This window comes from Mauremys mutica, chromosome 2, assembly GCF_020497125.1.
Source record: "Mauremys mutica isolate MM-2020 ecotype Southern chromosome 2, ASM2049712v1, whole genome shotgun sequence".
Lineage (NCBI taxonomy): Eukaryota > Metazoa > Chordata > Testudines > Geoemydidae > Mauremys > Mauremys mutica.
In genome coordinates this window covers 83610392-83636719 of record NC_059073.1, presented here as the reverse complement: position 1 = coordinate 83636719, position 26328 = coordinate 83610392, and the positions used below count along the sequence as shown (strand labels likewise).

General features: G+C 43.7%; 1 protein-coding gene across 2 annotated transcripts in view; it reads right to left on the bottom strand.

Moving 5' to 3' along the window:
* Window positions 1-424: 424 nt before the first annotated feature.
* ANKRD29 (ankyrin repeat domain 29) overlaps window positions 425-26328 on the bottom strand; it is a 40546-nt gene continuing 14642 nt past the window's right edge. Inside the window, exons 3-10 of one of the 2 annotated variants that reach the window (XM_045006551.1) lie at window positions 25280-25378; window positions 21107-21205; window positions 15690-15821; window positions 12038-12136; window positions 6914-7012; window positions 6058-6153; window positions 4952-5050; window positions 425-2252 (exon numbers count right to left, since the gene is read on the bottom strand). In XM_045006551.1, the coding sequence (XP_044862486.1) occupies window positions 2169-2252; window positions 4952-5050; window positions 6058-6153; window positions 6914-7012; window positions 12038-12136; window positions 15690-15821; window positions 21107-21205; window positions 25280-25378 (807 nt within the window). In that variant the 3' untranslated portion in view covers window positions 425-2168. The remainder of the gene's footprint in view (window positions 2253-4951; window positions 5051-6057; window positions 6154-6913; window positions 7013-12037; window positions 12137-15689; window positions 15822-21106; window positions 21206-25279; window positions 25379-26328) is intronic. The other variant, XM_045006552.1, reaches the window with a different exon arrangement.

Genomic DNA, 26328 nt, shown 5'->3' with positions numbered 1-26328 from the left:
AAGTCCCTGTGCATCCAGATCCCCCCGCCCACCTGAATTCCTCACTGAGCTACCTGCATCCACATGCCCGCCCCCCAGAACCCTCTCAAACCACACCTGGATCCCCCCCACACTAAGCCCCTCCACACTTGGATCCTGCTGGACTGAACCTGCCTGCCATACATGGTGCATCTGGCATGGAGCAGCAGGGCCCTGGGGTGTTTGTGGGGCAGGCCCAGTCAGGGTCAGGCCCAGTCAGGGTCAGGGTTGGGTCCAGCCTCACCAGTGAATCCGTGCCCGGGGGAAGCTGCAGAGTGATCTCCCACCTCTATGCAGCGAGTGGCCTGTGCTCCCCCATGCCATGCTGGAGCCTCCACATTTATTTGACAAATACAATTTACAGAATTTTGCAGAATTTTAAAATATTGTACGCAGAATTTCTTTATTTTTTTTGGCACAGAATTTTTAATTTTTTTGGCACGGAATGCCCTCAGGAGTATAATGTGCCCACATTACACATGGCCTACCAACTGCTGATGTACCTGCTCATAGTGGCCCCTCTCCCATAATTCCAGGCACAGGTCCCTGCAGCAGCTGCATTGTATAGTAGCTGGTGAACACCAAACCGTGTCGTATACACGTGTTTGTGTGTACAATGTATACTGTACATTTATAACACCCACACGAGTAGGCTTCACAGCTAAATATATGTTAACAACATGCTATGTTTGGTTTGCCCAGTGACTATTTCCAGTGATTCTGTTCCGTCCATGGATTTGAGCATATGTTAGGAGTGAAAGGGAATTACACTGCAGAAGGCCACCAGCTGCCCCCATACCCACTGTTGGATGGATTGGGGTACTACACAGGTCAGAGTTTACTCTGAGGAGGAGACGAGTTTGCTCTCATTTGCTTGATAACTTTTGGGGTAAACTGTAAAGTTTTGGATCGTTTTAATGAGTTGTTGCTTAAGTAACAGCTACCTTTTCTCTTGTGTCTCCCTCTACAATCCAAACAGAGCAGTCAAGGCCAGGGGCTGGAGGGAGGACACCCCTCTGAGGTATCCATTGGTACACAGCCACTTTTTCCAATCCTTCTCCCCCACCTCAGGTAGTCACCCCTCTAGCATATGTTCTGATCCTCAAGGATAGTGGGGAGAACCAGAAGTTATTTACCTCCCTGTGCTGGTAAGCAAGAGAACTAGGATTCACTTGGGATGGGGGTGGAGTAGCCTGGGATATGTTTTCACTGAAGTCCCCTTTTCAGGTCTCAAGCACCTATGAGATACAGATGAAACAGTTACTTCAGAGCCATGCCAACTCCAGAGTAAGGTCGTCCATTACATATGTAACTGAGGTTTCTAGTGTGGGTGTGTAGATGCTGTGGTGTTTGCGCTCCCTAACTTTTCCCCATTGTGTTGTGGGTTATTTTCCTACTAGCCAATAAAAAATTCCTTGTTCTAATTAAAGTTTTTATTTAAATAGTCTGGTTTGTGTCCTATATCCCTGCCCTACACGTGGCTGCAAACAGGGAAGGAGTTATTCGGCACAGCTGAGATCAGATGAACACCCCTCCACTTTCTCTCAGGCCTGCATGAAATGGCAGCAGGGAGGAAGGTGGACATAGCCTGGTCTCCAAACTGTCAAAGCCTGAAGGGTGCATTGAAGCCTTGTGGGACTGTGCTGAGGAGATTAATTGAACCAGTGCAGCTAGAACATGTGTGCTTCCCACCTATACAAGCTGAATGGTTCAAACTGAACAGGTGCACAAAGAGGCATTAAGACTTGATCTCAGCTAGTGCAGTCATAACAATAGTGGGAATGCCTGTGAAATGGTTGGAGCACTTGTGTGTGGCTATAAGGTGTAGTACACACATTTTAGGATTTATGGGAATGCTGGGATTTTCAAGTATAGACAGGGTTGTGGTGCAAACAGGCCTTTAGGACCCTATCTTGCTCTCACTGAAGCCCATGGCAAAAACTCCTCTTAGATTTAATGGTGCAAAACTGAAGCTTTAGTGCACCCCTGCTCTGTGTTGAAGGCTGACCTTATTCACAGAGTGGTATCTTGGACATGCTAAATCAATTCTGCAAACAGGTTCAATAAGCCATTTTCAAAACCAGATTTGCTTTAGTGCCAGCGTGGACATGGCTCCTCTCTGTCAAACCACATCTGACACAGTGGTTGGGTTAGCTTTTCCTGTGCTTTTCTTTTGCCCGGAGGAGCCGGAGGATGCGTTCATTTTGCGTTAGTTCTGCTGGCAGTTCATTTGCCTGAAACAAGGAACAGCATGATTAGAAAATGCATGGCAGAATTTCCAAAACATGGAAGCATTAAAGCCCTGGAAGCATGGACATTAAAAGCATTAAAGTCCTAGAGAAAACATTGGGCACAATAAAGAATCATTTGTGTTTAAATGTAGGCTGCACTCTAGCTACTATGGGCTAAGATAAACCTTTAGGCTCAACCCTATGCAACAGTGACTGTGACTCAGTCACAGTTCCTTCCCTGTATGCTTTGAAGAGGAATAAATTACTTCACCCCTTTTTTTGGGATGCAACTTATTTCCCTCCCTCCCACAGCTCTGGACAGCTCCATAGGCTAGCATGCAGTAGAGCTGTGGTTCTACCCATTTGCTCATGGGAGGGGGAGAGTACTGGCCATGTAGCTCCTGTTCAAGCCCCATCCCCACATGCTGTGCTCTGGGTACCTCTAATGTGGCCACACTCACCTTACTTGCCCTGCCCCCCTTCTTTACCTGTGTGGCCTTATTAGGGCTAATTAAAATCTAGTCCTGAAAGAGTAATCACTATTTCTTTCTTTCTTGTGTTCACTTCCTATAATCCTGCCATATGCTTGTTTTGAAGCCACTTCATCACAAGCTGTTCAGGTTACCCAAGCCTGGTCTACTGTATGGCTCCTTTATCATTTAGTGGACCAGTTTTTAAAACCGTTTCAAATTTTAGACAGTGTAGAGAGGCCAGGAGAAATTTTCTCCTGTACAAAGGGGTCAACACAAGGCCTACACAACATGTAAGCTCCACTCAAGTCCTCAAAATAAGGCTTATGTGAAATTTGAACAATGACAGGCTCTGGGCACGGGGGCTGGATTTTGGGGTCCCTATGATGGTCCCATAGAAGCAAAGGAGAATATTGCCATTGAATTCAATGGGAGCAGGGGCAGATCTTTAGGACATTATCCAAAGCCCACAGAAGTAAATGAGCATCTAACATTTGTACTGTGTGCAAAACAAAACAAATAAAAACAAACAAAAACCCAGCAGCAAATGGGCTTTGTATTAGGTTGTTAGTGACCAAGATATCAAAGATTTTTGTCTCCTACTTTATATCCACTGAAAACAAAAACGATGGGAATAAGACCTGTAGAAATTAACATTTAGATATTAAGGAGATATTCCTTCAGAGTAATGTTCTTGTTTTGGAAATCCACCCAACTACACCAAATGCCATTTTATTTTCCAAATATTTTCCAACGGACGGGAGGAGGGGAAGAACTATAGAATAAAGCTCAAGGAAAGGACTCTATCACCCTCTATCCTCTGCAAATAACTGTGTTAGTAGTTGCAAAATCTGGCACATTTGTTTGGATAATATTATCAAAACAAAGTATGAACTACTAATAAAATGTAAACTATTGTTTTAAAGAGATTGGCTCTGCTTCCATCTAGTGGAAAGTGATGGAAATAGTATATGTAAATTTTATTTCCCTTATTCAAGATAATTATGATTCCTAGTTCTTATATAGTAAATCTTAAAATGCTTTACAAAATCACTCTCTTTCCCAATATTAACCAGTCTGACTACTTAAATTTTTTATGCAACTATTCTCTTGATTTAAAATCAGAGTTTGTTCCACCTCTGTTTGCAGCCTTTTTCTTCTGTATTTCAGCAAATGAGCTTACTGGGAGGAGTGTTCGTGGAAACAGCATATTTTAAGCAACTGTTAGAGAATACTCAGAAAATAAATGTTGATAAATTCATAAACAAGAATATTTGTACCAGAAACTTGATTCTGAAATGTTCACTCATTCAATCAGAGAACAGAAAACAATACCATGTAACCCGTGTCCAATCACAACTAACCAACCCAACCTGAGAGAAACTATTTGCAACAAATAGTTCATAAACAAACTACAGAGGAAGAAACATTTGCATAAATTATGCAATATATAATGTAAAATATTTAATGGAATCAAGTAAAAACTTGTTTGCAGGCAATTTGCAAACATGAAAAGTGCTGAATTCATGTAAGCAGTTATGGGATCTGAGTGATTTGTTCTGTCTCCCAAGCGTAACTAATAAAGGGAGACCCAGGAAGCTGAATCTTCTCAAGCACTCTGCTATATAAAGTTTGAAAATAACAAGATATGATTTTAACCTGCTGTTTCTAATCCAAAATTTCAGATCCAAACTCCTGTGGCTCAACCCAGTTCTGGTACATAGATCTCCATAATTTATGATTGTCCAAGAACATTAGCTAGTCACAGTTTCTCTCAAATATAGTTTGCATACCAACACAGAGTTTATGATTTAGAGAGACTGGATAGCTCAGGGGAGCAGTAATGGTATACGGAGCTTTTCACTTCTAGCTGACTGGTTTAGGTTGGTATGATGGAAAGTTGTGACAATTTAATCTTTGGTGGTCTATCTATATTGAATGAGCATATAGTCCCCATCCAATTCTTCTTGGGTTAACGTCCACATCACTAATACTGCTATCCTTAGTGGCACTAATTGGCATCCTTGTAATCAGTGTTATAGAGAAACTAAAGATTGAATGGGCATGGAGAATAATTTCTTTGGATGAGAGTTGAGGGACGTTGCTAAGACAACATGCAAAAGAGCGGACTGCTGCTGTTTAAAATTAGTTTAGAAGTAACATGGAAGAAACAATGTTTAATGTTTTCACAGGTACGTTTTTACAAACTCTGGATAAAACACCAAAATGTACCTTGTTCCTAAGAGAAGGATCTGCTCCTGCTTCCAAAAGAAGTGCTACTGCTTTAACATTGCCACCCAGAACAGCTGCATGGAGAGCAGAAGTCCCATTCTAGAAAATATAAACATACATCTAAACATTTGTACCAGGTGCATAGGGGAAAACAACAAAAACAGAAACAGCAGCAAAGAACAGACCTGCGTATAAGGAAAAGAGAAACAACACTATAGGGATTAGGCCATCAAAGTGATCTGATCATACTTAAAGACACAGGGCCTTAACAATGAGTCTCCTTCCTGGCAATGTAAAGGGGCTTTAAAGTGGGTATAAATGTAATTCAGGGTGTGTTAGTGTAAATGAGAGTCAGGCTGACATTACCAAGTAACAGTGTTCTTTTTGTAGTTTATTGAAAAATAGAATTACAAGTATGTTAAATAAACAACAAAAGGTTGATCTGGGTACTAACACCTCCAAGTGACATTAGTTACACCCCAAAATAGCTGCAAAACTATGCCAGTAATGTTTGCACCTGCAATCTATGGGCACATGAAATCAGCTTTTAAAAATCTGCCCCCAAATAGCCAATGTAATTTTCAAAGCCACTACATTCATTTAAAGAGAACTAAATCAAATACAGAATTGCTTTGTCTGGAATAGCACCCTTAGAATTCTAGTTTGCTGTCTAACTTGCTGTGCCAAATTCTGCCCTCAGTAACATTAGTGCAACAGAGGCCAGGATTTGGCATTAAAATTGCATCATAAACATCAATCTATTTATTTCAGACAAAAATAGCAGAAAAAAAAAAGCTGAATTCTATCTACAGCACAGTATGCATCCTCCTTCCAAAGCTTAGTATGGAGGATTTTTAAGAAGAGTTTTAATCATATTTAAAGAGTATTGAAATCAAAAGAATATAGATTTCATGTCTTTCTTGCACTCTCTGGGCCTGGATCTTCACATCCTTCCCTTTGCATAGTCATAAATACCTATAAAATGGTTGTGAATCAGAATCAAATCAGGACAATAGCTTTGTACTGGTGTCAATGAAGGCAGTAGAGAAGCAGGTCTTTTGTCTCTCCAACGCTATATGCCAATACCAACATACTTCAGTACATACCTTCAACAGGCCAAGTGCAGGAGAGAATTTGAGTAATTCCTCTATAACGTCATGATACCCTTTGTTAGCAGCTTTAAGTAAAGCGGTGGTACCATCCTTTAATGGAGAGAAAAAAAAAAGGGTTCAGTTATTATGACAGCTTTAAATGCTCTCTGACTGAATGGAAGGTTGTCCCCTCCGACTCCATGTAGGGATAGTCCTCTCCATACATGATCTTTGCATATCCACCTCCACAGCATCATTCCATCTGTCTCTGGAATTCATGGTGTGCCATCTGCAGGTCCAGGGATCTTTGAATGGGGAGCAGGGAGGGAGAATGCAGGTGGGGTAAAGCTGAGGACAATGTGCATCATCGTCAGTCTCACTCATCTCAAACACCACAGGGAATTTATATGAACTTTTCTTTCCCCTACCCCTACACTAAAGAACCCCTACAAAAAGATGGGCCCAGGAACCGAGGAAAAGGGCAGCTCATGGCATCCTGGCTCCACTGGAGCTGCACTGCCTGACAATGAGAGGGGATTCAGGGATCCCAAAACTTGCACAGAGGTGTAATGCCCTCATGCAGATGGCTTTGGGGCCCTAGAAGATTCCAGAGGATGTAAGTCCTATTTCCATGTCCACCATAGAATGTGTGTGATCTTCAGCTAACTGCAATGTGTCTCTGCCTCAGTTTCCCCAACAGGACATTAGGCATAATTTTTTTTGCTTACCTCACCAGGGTGTTCTGAGACTAAATTAATTGATGTATAGTGTGTGGAGATCCTCTGATGACAGTTGCTATGAAAATGCAGAATGTTTTTAACTTGTAGGCAGTCTCCCTTTAAGAGTCACTCCAAAAGTGAAAATTACTCACGTTCCGTGTGGCATCTCGATCAGCTCCCCGGAGCAGCATTACCCTCACTATCTCGCTGTGACCCATCTGAGATGCTATCCACAAAGGAGCTGTCCCGTCCTTCAAGCAAAACAAGACTGATAGAGGCTTCACTTTGTGACACTGCACGCTGACAGTTCACTGCTAGATTCTGGTTATTGGAAGGAGTGAACTTGGATTCCTTAATAAAATCTTATTGCCATAAAAACAGTGAAGAAATAGAGAAATGGTTGGGGGGGCACAGCAGCCTCCACAGGGGGTGGGGAGGAAGTGCCACCCAACCCTGTTCTGCCCCCAGCCCTGTTGCAGCCCCAGCTCCTGACTGCAGCTCCACTCCCGGTCTCAGCCTTGGCCCCCAACCACGGCACTGCTCCTGGCCCCAGCCTCAGCCCCGGGCCACAGCTCCATTCCCGGCTGCGGCTCTGCTCCCAGCACCAGACCTGCCCTCAGCCTCAGCTTCCTTACTCCTGTTGCCATGGCCCTGCTCCTGGCTCCATGCAGAGGAGGGGGTGGACAGGAGGAAGGGAGAGCGCAACTGTGAAAAGTTTGGCGACCACTGCCCTAACTAGGCACAGACGGTTTAATTTAAGCACCACTTGGGAGCTGAGTGTGTTAGGCAGACTCCTCCCATTGTTGTGGAAGTATCAAACCTAATTCCCCATGCATAATCAAGCTGAACATTTTACACTACATACATAGAACCCTACTTTCCTTTTTATTGTTAAATCTTTTTTATTCTCAACTGTGTGCACATCAGGTAGCTGTTTAGCACATGTGTTTAACCAGTTTCACCAAATTTGGTAGAATGGACAGAACATTTGTCCCATTGGTACATCCCTAGCCTTTACATTTCTGTCTTTTCTGATGCACAGAAAGAGCAAAGATACACCCTGAAAACATGGTTTCATAGTCAAAGCCCAATACCCAGTAATAATAAAAAAAAATGAGCTTTTCCCCTTCTTGCATAACTTCTGTATAAATGTTCTCATTGATATTAGAATGGCTGCCCACACCCTAGTATACATCCTATTTACACAATGAATTCTTTGTGATCCAAAAATAAAATGCAAAGGCTCTCTTGTACGCAGAGTATATAACTCAAGCATAACAAGTGGGATGGCAAAAATTGTCCATCTCCAATGTACAGTTTTTTCCTCCCTCAATAACTCAAGGGTTTCATAATTATTTTTAAACTTTGTCCAGCAGAGAGTGCTAGGATATGGCACCATAGTCCGGAGCTGTAAAAGTTTGGAAAAAATCCAAGTCCCATCAAAACAGGGAAATCTGCACATAGAACATGTATTGTGCAATTTGTGGTTCTACTTATATAAGAATTGCAAAACACGACGAGACAAGTTTAGCACAGGGCACTTGGTAGCTTTTCCTTAGCTGAGGCTAAGTTAAGGTTTTACATATATGAATAAAAAGAAGCAGAAGGAAATGATAACACTATTATTTATATTGAAGTAGTGCTGAAAGGCTCAGAGCACTGATTATGGTAGGTGCTGTTAAAACACATAGTAGGAGACAAGTATCAGGGGGTAGCCGTGTTAGTCTGTATCCACAAAAACAACAAGGAGTCCGGTGGCACCTTAGAGACTAACAGATTTATTTGGGAATAAGCTTTTGTGAGTAAAAAAAACAAACAACCCTCACTTCTTCAGATGTGAGACAGTGCATGCCCTGAAGAACTTACAAGCTAAAATGACAAAAGACAAATGAAGTTGGGGCAGAGGAGGATACAGTACACAAGCAAATTGTTAGCTGCAGCTTCTTCCTCCGAGATTGGTGTCCCCAGTGGGTGAGGAGAGTGGTACCATCCAAATAGGTACAATATTTACACATTAGGCCAGCTGCTTGGCCCCTGACGTGTGTCCCCTTTGCACAGGTCCATGGTGCAAAAAAGACATGAAGCTGCCCTAAAAAAGCCAGCTGAGGATTTCACTTGTATATAGTACTCATCAGTAGCATAGAGCCAGCTCAGTGTAGCTAAACAATTTCACTCCCACCCCACAGCATAGTAAGCACTGCCAAAGTGCTGCTGTGCTTCAGCCATTCCCAATTGTGTAACAGCTCACCTGTGTGTGTTACCAGCCAGGTTCAGTAATCTAGGTTTAGACTGCTAGGGTACTTTTACACTGGAATAAAAGATCTGTAATATAGTGGTGGTGGGTCCGGGTCAGCTGACTCAGGATCGTGGAGCTCAGGCTGTGGGGCTGTAAAATTGCTGTATAGATGTTTGGGCTTGGGCCGGAGCTAGGGCCCTAGGACCCCGTAAGTGGGGGGACAGTCCCAGAGTCCAGACTCCAGCCAAAGCCCGAATGCCTACACCACAATTTTACAACCCTGCAGCCCGAGCCCACCCAGCGATCCTGAGTCAGCTGACCCAGGCCAGCTGCAGGTGTTTAATTACTATGTAGCTGTAATACTGACAGACCCTGGTTGTCGGCAGGTGGGATCGAATCTGGGATCTCTGAAATGTAGTGCAAGAGCCTCTACTGTACGATCTTAACCAAGGCGGTAACAGACTCATCAATCTCTAGGTTGTGTAGGTGCTATTAGAAGTACACAGAGCGCCACACCCTGCAGGCACACAGTGTTCCCCCTCATTTTTCACACCCATGTACAGAATGAATTTTGTGTGACATATAACAAAATTCATGTGGTGGGGAGGGGGGTGAGTGGTTCAGAGTGTGGGAGGGGGCTCAGGGCTGGGGCAGAGGGTCGGAGTGCAGGGGTATGAGGGCTCTGGCTGTGGGCTCTGGGGTGGGGCTGGGGATGAGGGATTTGGGGAGCAGGACGGTGCTCCGTGGCTACAGTGGGGAGAGAGGATTCCTGCCAGCATTCTCTCCCCAAAGCAGCACCTGGGCTGGGGGGGGTGGAGGGGAAGAGGCACCTCTTCCTGCTGTGGCAGCTCTGGGGCGGGAGCCGCAGGATCGGCACCCACAGGTCCAGGCTGGGGCCGGGTTCAGGGAGGGCGCCCCGGCTGCGACAGGTCAGGGCCGAAACTGGGTTCAGGCAGGGCCATCTCAGCCGTGGCTGGGTCTGGGTTGCCCACGTTCAGGCTGGGCCACCCCAGCAGCGGCTCGGTCAGGGCTGGGCCATCCTGGCCGCGGCTGGGTCCGACCTCGGCTTGGGCCGGGCCGCCCCGTTCTGGTTCACGCGGGGGTGGGGGCGCCCCGTCCGCAGCAGGTCCGGGCTGCAGCATAGTTGGGGCTGAGGGTCCACCCCGGCCATGGCAGGTTGGGGCTGGAGGAGGGGCGCCCTTCCCCCAGTCGCGGCAGGTGACAGGTCCCTGGGTGGGTTCCCCGAGTGCCTGCATGGTGCTAAATAGGCTGCTGCGGCCGCCGCACAGCTTACAGGGAACTTAGGGCATGGGTTACACATTGTCTTGTCTCTAAGGATACATCTGAGAGGCTCAGCCTGGATTAGAGTTTAAGAGTGTGTTATTAGTAGGTGTTAGAACATCTTACTTAGCTGACATGTTAGCTAAGAGTCCAGTTTAGACAAGGCAATGTACACTTTAACATGGTCGAGTTAAAGCTAGGCTGCTCCCATGGCTTTAACTTGACCGGTTTAGCTCATATTAAAGTATACACTGCCCTAGATACCTAGAATGTGTTAGTTACCACCTTTTAACAAATCACAGTCTACACAAAGCCAGAGAGACAGTATCATCACAGGTAGCCAAGGAGTAATTTAAGCATCAGCCCAGAGAACACCTGCCAACCTTCCTACCTATAAAGATAAATCCGGTGGCTGAGGGAGGCTACAGAGAGAGAGGTAGGATGATCTCAATGTGGATATACAGGTATATGAATGTATGGTCCTATTTCCTTGTGCTAAGTAGCAGCAGAGATTTTTCCAGTGAAAAGACACCCATAGCCCTCAAAGAAGCTGCTGAAGAAGTACATGTAGTTCTCTGCTGCCTGGCTGTGACTTGCTTGGCTCTTCTGGGTAGGAAGTCAGGAAATATAGGAAAAGCTAGACAGCCTATTCACGTGCTACATTCTGCACTGTATTAGGGCTCTCTCATCCCATTTTCTCCTGATTTCCTATCCAGCTGAAGCCAGTAAACCTCAGCCAGCTAGCAGAGACATACATGAACAATGCAAGAAGGGAACATTATCCAAATATTTTTAAATGTACAGGTTAAGTGTGATGAAGATTCAGGGTAGGTAGCTAATTTGAACTGGTTTAGCAACCCTTAGGTGAGACTTTCTGATGTAAAAATCAAGCATTCTGGGAAGCCCCATTTTCTAATATGGGTATCTAAGTGAGATGTGCAAATCCCCATCTGGATGCTCAAATTGGTAGCTAGGTATGTAAGTGCTCATTTTACATCTAAGTGCTGATTTCAGCATCCAAAGGCAAAAAACTGGCTGACCTATTAAGACTCCCTCTTTTGAAAAGTAGGCCCACTGTGTTCAGATACAAGGAGGCAAAATTATGGATATGTTAGAAACCTTTCATCTGTATTTACTTCCTGATGTAGTTTAAAATGTTTGCATTCCCTTGAGGCCTGAATCAACTCCACTTGACTTTAATGGGAGTGGGATTAGGTCCCCAGAGCACTAGTGTCGGATCCAGCAAAGCACTAAGCACATTGTGTAACAAAGCATGAGAGTAGCTCCATTGTCTTCAGTGGATCTACTCTCATAGTTGAAGTTATGCATGTGGTTATGCATCAGAACCTAGAGTGCAACTAAGTGGAAACAGGGATGGCAGTTGTACAGGTACCAAATGTTTAAGGAGGTTAAAACTACAATTTACGACTGATTATTACAATGTGTATAGACAGCATGAAGTAAACTCAGAGTCAAAGGTTTTTAATCAAAGTTAATCTTTGATACTAAAGACACAGTTGTGGTAGGGTTTTAATAAGTACATAAGTCGGACTGGTTGACTTTAGCAGGGGTTATGTGGAGTGCTATTTACTGCTAGTGTTTTAAGATGGAATTTCAAAGGGGCCTGAGGTCATTAGGTGCCCAGGTCCAACTGAAAGACTAACTCCCTTAGGGCCTTTGAGAATTCCAACCATATTTTTAGCAAGAGAATGTTAATTAAATGCCATCTCTGCTTTGGTAGTGCAATGCTGAATATTACCTGCCTTGGCTGGTTGACCTTTGCTCCTGAAGATAATAATAATCTGATGACATCCAGATAACCGCCTTGGGCAGCCAGAAAAAGTGCAGTAGCGCCATCCTGAGTAAAAATAAATAAAGCTTAATTGGTAAAGCGACACTAGATATTTACATCAAAACATATTTCCCTTTCTGTGCCATTAAGCAACTTAATAACGTACAAATAGCTACACACAAGAAACTCATCATCACCGAAATCCTAAATTTAGTCCACAACAAACGAGATTGGGTGTGTAGCATTCCTCTTAAGTATACAAAGGTAATGTCTGTGATCATTGGTCAAAGCTGAGATTTGAACCCAGGGCCTACCATGTTAAGGGCCCCAAGTCACCAAAGCATTTAAGCACATACTTAAATCCATCCCTTTGCAGCGAAGTTCTTAAGTGCTTTGCTAAAGAAGGATGGACTTAACCATGTATTTAATTTAAAGCATCTGCGTAAGCGCTTTGCTGAATTGGGGCCTAAAAGCACTAACTTCTACCAGTTGAGCTGAAGGAGTAACTCCTTTGGCTGGCAGTTGCAGTAGACTCATCTCTGTAAAGTAGCCATAAAAGGAGGACCTACAATATAAACACTTATCAGTGGCTTACACACAGCAAGGTAATTTGTGGACCTGGTTGGGGTTTTTCAAAACATTTCACTGACAGTTTTTGGTTTTTCAACAAAAAAATTTTTTTTTCCATTGTAAATGTTTTCAGCTTTTAACAACCAAAACATTTTCTGTGTTAGGTTTTCAAAAGTCAAACATTTTTCGGTTCTTCTTTGAAAAAAGGCCATTTTCCAATGAAAAAAAGTTTCAAAATTTCAATCAGCTGTAATGCTTTATTTGTCTAGCTAGGAATGGAAACTTGCATTGGTGTTGGAACAGGCGTTCAGATATGATGCAGTCTCTGCCTGTGTAGTTCCCAGTGAAGTGCATATTAAGGGAATTTTGTCTTCCCTATGGTTAAGAGGAAGCGTTTTGGTTTAAATGGGGTAAACAAATGAATAAGATGCTAAAGCCCCTCCACCCTCCCTCTGCAAAGGCATGCTCCCTGGGCACACTAAGTTTATCACCGGCTAAAGGGAGTATTTTAGCAAAAGCCCTTTGCTTAAATGTTGGTGGCACATCACTACACTGGGACTAACTGCAGTTGTTTATACTCAGTTGGGCTACTTAGACTATAGAAGACCTTATTTTTTCCAATCACCTGGGGCCTGATCCAGCATTAGTGGGTTGCAGTGGTCCTTGCTTCAGGTCCCAGATTTGGAAAGTTTGCCCCTGATGCCAAGAGGGTTGAGATCTTGGGAATCAGAAGAGGTGTCTAATGGACGGGATTTAATTTCCCATATTTCTCTTTGGCTGGGATTCTTACACTTCATGTGTTTTAGGGCTTGCTTACATGGCAAGCCAGAATATGAATCTACAGCACACAGCTTGCTGTGCAGTAACATCCCATGTGGACATTGCTAGAGTGCAGTGAAAGTCCCGGAGTGCAGCTGAAGTACTACTACTTGAAAGGGCAATACGCTAAGCCACACTCTGGGACTTTCACTGCGCTATGGCAGCGTCCGCACAGGATGTTACTGCATGGCAAGTTGGTGGTCTATAGATTCACACCACGGCGTGTCATACAGTTACGTGCTATCTGGACAAGCCATTTGATTATTATATTCGACTGCACACTGACTTGTTCCAACATACAAGTAATGTATGGGTTACTGGGCACACTGAAGGCTAGATTGTGTCTGGCTAGTAAGCAGGCGCACAGGGTTGGGTAATTGCATTCAGCCCCTTTTGCAGGCTTTGTGCACCAGACAGACACAACAGGAGTCTTTCTGTTCAGGTTCCTCTTTCAGAACAAATAATGTTTAGTAATCTGAAAACCACTTTTTATTACAGCACCAATCAATGCAAAAAAGGTTTCCTTTTAATTAGGGCTCCTTCTCTTCCCCACACTGCTAACGGTTAGTCAGTTTAAAGACTGAAAGTGAAATCCTGATGCTTTTGGAATAATTGCTCTGACAGCCGTGGGTTTGAGCTCCCTCTTGCATGGAAGCTTGCCAAATCAAGTAGGCAGCCAGACACCACCACCACCACCTTGCAAACTCAATTCAGCACCGCCATGCAAAAGAAGCAGAGCTAATACTTGTTTTCCCTCTGAATTCTCTTTTATTTTAATTTTTTAATTGCCTGCATAAGGGTGTTATTGCACAACTTCTAAAAAATTGGCTATGGGTAATCAAAACAAGCTTATAAATACAACTGAGAATGCTGCTCCGTTCCTGGAGAGATGGCGGGAAGGTTACTTTATTGCCTTCAGATCTAAGTGCATGCGTTGGGTGTGGCAAATGTTATTTTAGACCTCAGTGGAAATACCTAGCACTCCTTACCAGGAAGTGACAAACATGGCTAAATATGGCCCCTCAGGATAAAAAAGTAATCACTATGCAACAGCAAACATGGAACACCCTTCTTTACAGGAAGTCATAGCTAGGTATGTCACACACGGGATAATGTGTGTTTAGGGCCTGAAACTGTAAGATGTTAAATACGGCTGTGAAATGAATGGAGATGAAGGCACTTAGCACCTCATGGGAGCATTCCCTATCATGGGAGTTAGCTCCAGTAGAGTTAGCTGAGAGAACATTATAACCCCACAGGGGATGACTTCCTTTATGTCAGGGTTGTCTTGAGTTAGGGAAGGCTGACTTTTCACCATCTGCCACGCATTTTTGTTTTATTATAGCCCAGCTTGTATGCAACTCCACCACAGTAAATCAGATGGGGATTCATCCAGGTCCTGATCAGCCCCTTCTAGCTCTCTGAAAATCCAGCTAAATTATGTCCATCAAGTCATTTGTACCAGTTATTTATTTTAATTTGTTTTCAAAGCACTATCAGGTGAGAGAGGTACATTCCCCCAATATCTTCACTTTACCTGAATGTCAGCACGTAAAGCTGTTAAGAAAATGTAACTGCAGTTCTACCTATAATGATATCCGCATGTTACGAAGAAAAACTAAATGCCTGACCCTCCACTGCCTTGCACCTTATGTAGCTATTTACTCCGGCGTGTAAACACTACCATTCTGACGTGCTAGCATTTGACACTCACTTTAAACAGCTGTAAAAATGACAATGGGCAAGGAGAATCAGGACCAAAGATTTGAAAGTTTCCCTTTTAGCCACAGTACACCTAAGGATATGTATACAATAGAAGTGCGCCACTGCTGTGGCACAGACATTTACTACAGCAAATGAAGGGGTTCATCCATTACTGTAGTAAATCCACCTCTGAGACATGGTAGGTAGGTTAACAGAAGAATTCTTCCGTCGACCTAGCAGGATCTACACTGGGGCTTAGGTTGGCTTAATTACATTGCAGAGAGTGAAATTTTTCACAGCCCTGAGTGGTGTAGTTCAGATGACCTAACTTTGAAATATAGATCAACTAAATCACCTTTCTTGGCTTTGTACTTTTCTCCCAGTATGATAAGGAGCACACAGTTAATAACAATTACATTAAAAATGTATAAAGAGAGAACCTTTGGTAAATGCCCTACTGCACTGGCGCTAAGACCATCTGTAGTAGCTGAATTGTAAAATCTCACACTTTGTTTGTTCCACTGACCATGGTGTTTATATTTACTTCCCATGAACTCACACAAAGTTGATCATGTATGTTGGCACCATGCTTCAATAGAGTTTCCACCACTCGTGTGTGGCCATACTGACAAGCTGCTAACAGAGCGGTACCGCCATCCTGCAAACAAGCAAAGAATGGGCACTATAAGAAGAGAAGGCAAGTGCTATACAGAATGGGTTTGTAAGACTAAGCAAGTGCTAACTACCTCTCAGAATCTGGCTCACAGAAGTTATGCAATATCTAGCCAGTAAATTGTTATAAATTGTACTTTGAGTCTTTCCCCCATAAATCAGACCTTAGCTCTGTCACTAGGATAATTCTTGTCCTGAGGTTTCTTTTGTGAGGAATGGGAACCAAGAAAACTCTGCTCTGACTCTCCTCTTCCTCTCATATAAACTTACTTCCCTCCCCACTCCTAGTTTGTCCTTCTCACAAATATAACACCCCATCCCACACAGTTACTCCCAGAACACTCTGCCTCTGATCCAATGAACTAAGTTGCATGCTGCTGAACTCAGTTCTAGCAGCCACTAGATCCACCTCAACTGCAATTCTCCTTTAGCCATAGCCTAACCTCCTGATATGCCCTGCCTCCCACTCACTGGTTCCCTGCCTGAGAACTGGCAGCAGGGGAAGTCAGACACAGGATTGTGCTGCTAGATGAGATGTGTATTGAACTGTGGAAGCACACACAACACTCAGACCAGAGACCACAGGCACAAGTCCCTACCACTTCAGCTAAAGGTAATTTCTCTAGGTGTCAGCAATCACAGGTTGTTATAGGCACTTTAAGTGAAGCACTAGAGGGAGACATGATGCCATTCATTACATCAGTGTACAAAATCAGGGATATGCTCCCTCACATGTAACTTAACTGCCATCTGAGACAGAAAACAGCTGCAGTGCCTCTAGGATAGAGACTTCACCAGCAATAACTAGCAACAGAACATCTGGCTTGCCATGTTGTTAAACACTGTTGCCCGTGCCAAAAAAAGGTAATTCCCAGGTCTGACATCCCCCATCACCACTCAAATAGCTACCAGTGCAGAAGGTGAGAGCTGTTCCCAAAGCAGAGGGTAAGGATGTTCCAGCAGCAGCAACAGAAGAGCAGGGAGGGGGAGGAGGCTGCAACCAGGTCTGTCTCTGGGAAGTTATGGGAGAGAGGGTAAGATGACTTAGCAAAATTGGAAGAGTATGTGATTGTGACCCTAAGACCACCCCAATTCAGAGGGCAAGGGGCTCCCCCATATGTAGCAGTTAGGCCTGATGAGCTCAGTATACCCCAAGTCACTGTCATAATCTGTAACTAAAATGTATCATGTAAGGTATCATATGTGAACTGGAAATATACTGGTCATTCATATTACTGCATGGAGCATGTAGGGGTGCTATATGAAAAAATATTAATATGTGCTGGAAATATATTCTTAAAAGGTGTTTGGCAGCCAGGGCTTAAATCACACTGTCCTAGACAAAGGAATGTGGGTTCCACCTGCTTGAATGTGTCTCCAATGTGAACTGAGCAAGGAGGGACAAATGACATTTACATGCAAGGTAGACCAAGTCATCAGGAGAACCTGTGTGGGGGATGGCCATTTTACCCACTGAACAAGGGTGGAAGCTGCATCTCCAGGAAACCTTCCTGCCTCCTCCAGCAAGACTATTAACTTTGAAAGATAAAAGCAGAGAGAGAAAAAGCTATGTTGGATTTTTCACCTGAGGAGACAGAGAAATGAAGCACTCTGGGCTCTGTGTGTTGGACCCTGGCTAAGGAGTGGCCAGCCATGCTGGAAGAAGAACTGTGGTGAGAAAACGGCTTGGAACAAAAGGCTCTAAGTTAGCTTTGAGTCTTAGAAGTGTATTTTTACTGTTGCTTGTTTGTACCCGTTTCTATCCCAATTACTTCCACTTGGTATCAATTAAATAGCTGTTCTTTGCTAATACACTTAATCTTGTTTTATTACACAGCCATCCCAGTGCAGTGTTTCAAACTGAAGAGTGAAATCCTCAGCCAAACTAACTGGCTGGTGCCGTATACTCTCTCTTTAAAGGAGCAGCAAACTTGTAAGGTTTTGTGAGTGCTTCAGTGAGAGGGACTGGACACTACAAGGCTAGAAAGGCTGTTGGTGTCATCCTGGAAGGGGTAACCAAACTGGTGGCAGCCAGGGTGAGGCCACTGTGCTCTGAGGATGCTGCTCATGTCAGAGATCTGAGCCAAAGCTGCACAGCACACAAGCATCCAGGGTTACAGGGCAGGCGGTGACAACCCCTTACTGGTCTGGGTTGAACCCTAAAGCATCTCAGTGATCATGTATTTAAAGACATATTGTAATGCATATGCACAAATGGCCCAATTAAGATTCCACAGAATCTTAATTCTGGCATTTCCTAACTTTGGAGTGCTTGACTGCAACCGTATAATAGTGCCCTTTTAATGGAGTTTTGTGTGTAATTTTATAGATTTAAAAAAAGCAAACTTTAGAAACAAATTCCATTATGTGAGTGTCAGTATGATGCTACATGGGTCATCAGCAGGGTTGGAATCTTTAAATCCACTGCACAGACCTCTGCCCCTTGAGCTAATGGTGTAACTGATAGCAGTAGTAGGTTGTCATACCCTATGTGGACCAGTAATAGAGGGGGCTGAGACACACACTTTGCCAGTGGGTTTCACAGAGATTTTCAGATTGCAGAGGAATGGTGAGACTTGGGAACCTGGGGTTCCAGTCCAAGCTGTGGATGGGAGGGTGTTCCAGTGGGTACAGACTTTTCACCTCATTTCCCCTAAACTTGACCCCTTCTGCTCTGTCCTTTCCAAACTGTCCTTGTCCCAGGCCTGTTTCTTCCCTACCCCTGGCTGCTTGTCACAGTCCCATTTTTCCTTGCCTAGCCAGTTCCAGTCTCTACTCCTCAGATTTATCGTCCCAGTCTCCCTCCCTGAGCCACTCTCAGTTCCCTCCTTCCCAGCTCCTTGTTTGATCAGACTGGCTCCCAGTCCCAGCTCCCTCCCCAGGCTCTTCATTCAGTCTCTTTCCCCACATCTTTCCGCAGGCTCCTTGTCCCAGTCTCTTTGTCCTACCAGTCCCAGTTGCCTTCCTACCTCCAGCTTCTCATGGACTCATATTATCCCACCTCCCTGCCAACTGGCTCCCACTCCCATCCCCCATTTCACTCTCTGGATCCCAGTCCGTCTCCTCGGCACCCAGTCTCCTTTGCCAACACTCCTCCCACCCAATCTCAGTCACACCTTCACCTGCCTCCCTCCCAGCTTCCAGTCTCCTTACCCAACCAGTCCCAGGGTGCTCCTTCCCTGCCCAGCTCCCAGTCCCAGCCTCCCTGCCCTCCCAGTCTCCTTGCCCAGCCAGTCCCAGTTTCTCTGCCCCTCAGTCCCAGTCTCACCAGATTCATTGTCCCAATCTACTCCTTTCCTTCCCCCCTCAGCCTAGCTTTCATCCCCACTGCATTCAAACAAGACAGCTTCCCGAGTGCCAGCAGAAAGGTTACAGAGAACAAGGGAACCATGTACCACCCTGGCTTGGAACAGTTGGGAGCAGCCATTACACAGAAAGTCTTTCTGAGCCTCCCACAGCTCTGGTCTGGAGTGTGCTCTGTGGGGATGACACATGCACAGTGCAGTCACACACAGGAGCTGGGAGGGGATGGAGCATGCTCAATGAGGATGGAATCTTTGGAGGTTTTAGCTGCTAAAAATAGAATAAATAACTGGAACATGCATGAACTGCAATATTTCAAAGGCTTATCACTTGGCCAGATTTGGGTGGATTTTCCAAGGGATGGCAAAAAGGTACATCCTTAATAGTAAGGCTGCCATCCCATTAAATTGCAAGTCTCTGCTCTAAAGCATAGGGGTTAAGGGCTAGAGCTTTTCAAAGAAAAGTTCCTCAGAACATTTGAACATTCTTTGAAACAGCTGAACTGTTTTGACTAGTCTGAGGCAGACACCCAGCCTGGAAGAGTTCAGCTCAAACAATGAAAGTTTTGCAGCTATAACAGGGTCTTATAACAGAAAGTATCAGGCTGCCTTAATAATAGACAGTGCCACAAGCCAACAGTGCAATGCTGAACATGAAGGGAAAAAGTTTTCCTGATTTCTTCCATGATCATCCTAAGCATCAAGCAAACAGATTTAATTACCCCTCTCTTAACACACATACAGTAACTACTCATGTAGCTATATTAGACATGATTAACCAGCACTTTTTAAAATCCAGCTACAGTATTTAAGTTTGCAACTTCCTACAGCAATGAATTCCACAGACTCACCACTGTATTAATTCCTTCTATTTGTTCTAAATTTACTTGTCAACAATTTCATTGTGTGACCTCTTGTTCTCATATTATGAGAGGATGGGCTGATCTCTTCACTGCAGCTTTCACAATCTGAAAATATACACTGTAATGAAATGGTACCAAACTCAAGCAATCTGTTGAGATGAGTTCCTGTCTGCATCCTGTAAAACTTGCCCATACCGGTATTGCCCTGGCCTCTTCTTTTGTCATTCAGTGTTGAACACATTCTAAAACAATATGCATTTCCTCACCTTTTGGGGGCAAAGCCAGACTTTAAGGCACCTGCTCCCCTACATGGTGTAAACTTTGCTTGTGCCAATCAGAAACGAACACAAACAGGTTTTGGGCTCCGTCCCCTATGACACTTCTATGATGTCATAGTTGGTACTTTAGGCCTGCCTGCCATGTGCAGGCAGGGAGAGGAGAAAGAAAAACGAATCCTGTGTATCCTGTGTACACCCGTAACCGAGCCTGATCACCTCGAAGCCTCTCTCTCAGCTCACGTGTTTCAAACAGAGTTTCTACGTTTGCCGGTCGTTATGCGTTGGTTCGTGTTTGTAAGTATCAGTTATTACTAAATGCTGCAACTTTGTTTATAAATATTGTTAGTAGATATTTAGTCATTGTGTGTTTTAAGTTTCAATAACTCTATTAGCTAATCATACGCTGCTCCCTTACCCCTTGTAATTATCCCCAATAAAACTTTAAATTGATTAATTTTAGGTGTGTGTGTGTGTCTGCAGTTTGCTTCGTGGCCCATACTCTCCTTGCATCCCTTACCAATATAGTCTATTGCCACGTGCTGCCTGGTAAATAACAGGCCTGCATTTTCTTTCGCCCATGCGTGTACGTGGTGAAAATATACACTGTAATGAAATGGTACCAAACTCAAGCAATCAAGCCTAGACAATACAAACTAGCCTTGAATTAATATTTTGCCAGAGGACTGCATTACTCATATAGCTTTGAAAATGTGCAAGCAGGGAAATTCTTTTATGACCCTCTTGCTGTAATGCCATGTTGCAGATCAAGAGGAAACAAGCCATTAACGCAGAAGTGAATTTTGGAAGTAAAGCAGACCAATCTCTTACTTTAGTTCTAAATTCAGTAGAGGCGCCAAATTCAAAGAGAAACCTCACAACATCATTGTGGCCTTGCTGTGCAGCAAAGAACAGAGCAGTTGTGCCTGACTGTAAAGAAAAAAGGAAACATATTTCAAACAAACAAATGGATAAAATGTGACTAAAGTATACACTTCATTTTTAAACAGAATTAAAATGGATTGAACTTGAATAACTGAACAAGAGCTGGACAGACTCATGATCATCTTTGGCATTGTAGAGGATACAACAGAATTTGGAGGAGGAGGTCATTTCTCATCTCACTGCACTGAAATGTCTGATGTTTAAGGTTAAGAGTCTGTCAGGAGTATTTTTAGTAAAAGTCACAGACAGGTCACAGGCAATAAACAAAAATTAACGAAAGCCTGCAACCTGTCCCTGACTTTTACTAAAAATATCCCGGGGGGGGGGGGGGGATAGGGTGGGGAGGGGGACATACACACACAAAAACAGAGTGCTGCCCAGGCTTGCAGCTACTCCAGCCCTGCACTGCTCCTGCAGCAGGGGGTGACCACTGCTGCTCCAGCCCCAGAGGGCCACTCTGCCTGGGGCTGGCCGCTGGCCCGTTGCACCTGGGGCCGGCCAGCTATCAACCCTGGGGCCGGCTGCCCATCAGCTGTTCCGGTTGCCCCTGGGCCGGCCCCCCATCAGCTGTTCCGGCGGCCGCTGCTCCAGCTGCCACGGGGTTGACAACTGCTCCAACCTTTCCGCAGAACAAGTCCTGGAGATCCCGGAAAAAAAAAAATCACAGAATCTGTGACAGAATAGTTTCCTTTCTGATGTTTATCCCACATCCTGTTTACCTGCATAAAATCCATATTCTCTATTCCATTTACATAAATGGGCTTCTTTGTGAAGCCTCTACTATATTATTCATTTCCTTGTCCTGTGTGTTCAAGTGAAACAAGAAAGCCCAAAGTGAGGTAGGCACGAGTCTCTCTTTCTTTCTCTGGTAATATTTGTATCCCAGCTCATTAAATCTTAAAGGCTATTACCATTACCATGTCTATGGATGATATTTTACAGACTATTCCTTCTCCTACCTCACCTTCCCTCCCCCCCGATATATTTTTCTTTTTGAAAAAATTCAGGACCAGATTCTCCAGTCCAGTCAGTATAAACAGAGCAAAGTGGCTTGAAACAGGCTGAAGATAGATAGTGGAGAATCCCTTCTGCACAGGAGAACTTCCCACCACATCCTGCACTAGGTACAACTCTACCCCCAGTGAAAGGGGAACAAGGGGATATATTGGGAGTGGAGTATAGGTAAGAGCAGAGGGGCCATCACACAGCAATGCTCCTCTATACTTTATCCTCCACTGGCGCAAGGTCCCCACCATCGGCATAAGTTAGGGCTGTACAGGGACAAAGCTATCCCACACAGATGCCAGGCAGGCCTGAATCAGGAAATCAACTCTCACTGTCAAACTCAGCTCACATACAGCGAAGAATCAAAACCCAAATATTTTCCACACCTAGTTCTGTCACTAAAATACCAGTAAATCAACTTGAGAATCCATCCTTTAAGACTTACATTTCTGGGATACAAAAATTACCAGAGAATATTATTGTTATTATTGATACCTATTGTGACAGAATATGCGCCTGTGTTCACACCCCACACACTACTGTAATAGTTTTGTACAAGGCATGTCCTGTGAGGTATCATTTCCTTTAAAACCTCATAGTTTGCTGATCAATAATATTCTGGCAAAATGCACGTACCAGCTTTACATGTGAAGTTATAAACATAAGCTGAGATCATGACTAAAAGCATACTTTCCAGAGAAGTCTGGGGAGTGGCCAGACCAGTTTCTCAGAGAGAATGTGTAAACTGCGGTCTCAGCCAGGTGTAAACAAGGCTGATGGACTACTACCTGCTAAGCGGCCATTCTTTGGCAGGAAAGAGATCAGGAAAGGGGGAGAAAAAAAATCTACATTTTAGCAAAGGAACAGCATGGAGTCCCCTTCCACACAGAGTGTCTGTTGCCTTGCTTCCAGCTGGAAATTCTCTGGGGGAGGGATCCTGACTTACAGGGTTTGGTCAGTAAGACTGCTACTGCTGAAAGCATGTGTGAGAAACTTTGCTTGAATCTGATATAGTTTAAGTTAGATATTAGTGAACGTCTTATCTTTATTTTTCTTGTAACCATTTCTGACATTGATTCCTCATTATTTGCACTCACTTAAAGTCTCTCTTAATAAACTTGTTTTACACTTTTATCTAAGCCAGTGTGTTTAAATTGAAGTGTCTGAATAACTATTCATAATAATAAGCTGACATATTGTTCCCTTAAAGGAATAATGGACTTAAAATATTTTGTACTGTCCAGGAGAGAGCTGGGTGGTACAGAATATACATGTCTGGGGGGAAATCTGGGACTGGGGGTGTGTTGGGGTCACCCTGCAGTATAACCAAGGCTGGTGAGAGGCAGAGTGTAACCCAAATGTGGCTGGCAGACTGCAGTTACACCCAGGATGTGGCTTGCACGCTGGAAGGCTGTTTGTGAGACATCCAGGTGGGAGCTACTTCAGCAAAGCATTGTAAGGCACCCAAGGTTGAAGGGCAGGGGTGACACAGCAGCTCATTAGTCTGGATGTATTATCCCACTGATATATCACAGCTATATAGCACTTTTCATCAGTAGATTTCAAAAGCACTTTGCAAAGGAAGGTTAGCATCATTATCCCCAGAAATTCTTGCCTTCCTCGCTTGTGGCTTTCTTATTTCATCTGGAGAGGCAGGGAAAAGGGAACTACATGTGGAAATTCACTGCAGTGCAGAAGGCCTTTACAAGGCCCAGTGTACCATCCAAGGGTCCAGTCTTGCAAAACAGATCCACATGTATGGACCGTTCCTCCTATGCGGCATCCCACTGACTTCAATAGGATTGCAAGAATACAAGTCTGAATATGTGGATCTATTTGCAAGATAAGGGCCTAAGTCTTTGATGCAGGGTTTAAACTTCATCTAGGGTCTCCTGTATTCCTGTCACCATAGGAACTCTGTGCACAAGGCTGAATTTTGCCCTTTGAGAGGTTCTGTTCCTTTATTTGCTGCCTTTCTCAGTTAACATGTCCAAAGCGATGCACAAAAATGAGTTCAGAAAAGTCTGTTGTTCAAATCGTTCCTGTCCTTTTGGTGTTGCTTTTGCAGCAGCTTGTGCTAAGTGCTTTGCTGGATTGGGGCCTTATTGAAAGTCTACCCGTAATCACTATTAAAGCAATTTTATACCAGTTAAATCAATTCCAGAAAACTGATATTATCGACTGTTACATTCGTTGAGGCAATAATTTCCAGCTGTCAGCAGGGAATTTATGTCTTAGTTCCAGGTAACCAAGAGAGGTTAGAAATGCATACACTTACCATTACAGTGCAGAGAACTGTGCCATTATTTTGAGCTATCAGTGTATTCTTCAGTCAGCCAACATTACTGCAAACTCTCGTTAAATTATATTCTCTCAGGACCATTAGCCAACAAAGCAATTTTGCTGTATGTCTAGACAGCCCACAGATCAGAATGACTATAGATGCTGCTACTGGAGGGACATGCACAAAAGCCAACCCTGACTTGAAGTTATAATTAATGTTCTACAAACAAACTGAAGGCAACTGTGTCCTGTCCTCACAAAGTAAGGTTTGATTTAGATGTGTGATAGAGTCTATTGCTGCCAACTGAGATGAACATATTACAAAGCACAATGGGCCAGAATAATTCCTGAGGTAACTCTGCCAAATCCATTTTAATAGCTAGCCTCTATAATTTAATGATAAGAGACCTCTCCTTATTAATCACTTTCTGAAATCTGCATGTTACTGCGTCAATGAATAGAATGGTCAATGCATCCTTGGCATCAATGGGGTTACAGTAGGGATGAAACTGGTCCACACAAATTGGGTGCACTAGAAACTCTTGATGGATTATTTATAGGAGTAGATCCTGCACCTCATTTTTCAATTTAAAATTCCAGAAATCTGAATCCTACGTATTCTCAGGAGAACCTACTGAATAGATATTGTTTGTACTTATACTGCATAGCAACAAACAGATAAGCAACTGGTAATACTCCTCTATGGTGTCTATCACTCCAATCAGTAATGGTTGCTTTTGCAATCTTTTTTAAATGCAGAACGTGTCTTACCTCTCTCTGCAGATTGATATCTGCTCCTTGTAACACCAATTCCCGCACACATTCTATGTGGCCATAGTGAGAAGCTACCATCAGAGCTGTTGTGCCAAGCTGGGCATAAGGAAAAACAAGTCAGTATGTTAGACTATTACCTCTAATAATAAATCAGACAGTCTAAAACAGACAACAACTTCTCAGCATAACTGGGGGGACACTGTTGATAACTGATTATAATTTCCTCAGAGAACAGCACTGTTCTCCCCTCTTATTTCTTTACATATAACTGTGGGGCAACAAATTACTTAAAAAAATAGATTTAAGAATTTGCCATTGAAAATCCTTTGAAAAGTAAACAAATCAAATAAATAAACAAAAGTAGTTACAGCAACATCCACACACTTGCCTTCAGTGCTAAGCCCAATCCTGCAACAAGGTGCCCCCTGCACTGAGCCAACTGCAGGATCAGAGCTTAACAGTGTATCCCAAACGGGGTATAATTACTATGCAATGATCTCATGTTATAGTCCCTATTAATAAATAATAATCAATAATACCTTTCACTTATATACAATTTTTTTGTCAGGGAATCTCAAAGAGCCTTGCAAAGATAGACTAGCATCATTATCCTACTTCATAGGGGAGGGAATTGAAACATAGAAGTGAATGGTATTGCCCAATGTCACACAGTAAGGTCAGAGACAAAGTCGGGAATAGGACCCTAGGTGTCCTGATGCCTAATTCCCGCATTAACCACCAGATCACACTGTCTCAGATGCTGTAGTGTTTGAAATTAGATCAAATATACTTCCATATCCAGAAATCTGCTTTGTGGGTAGAATTCAACCCTGTGCAAAGGACAACCACACAAGCTCAATGCACTAGTTAAAGCCAATTAAAGCCTTGTGGAATGTAAGAGGGGTGTACGTGTTGTGCAGAGGCCATTTGCATAGAGATAAAATTCACCCCCCTTCTGAAAAATGTATGCACTGATTGTGCTTGCGAACGTGAGACATTACTAGTGAAAGAGCACATAAATATTTTATTGTGATGTAGGTTTAGTC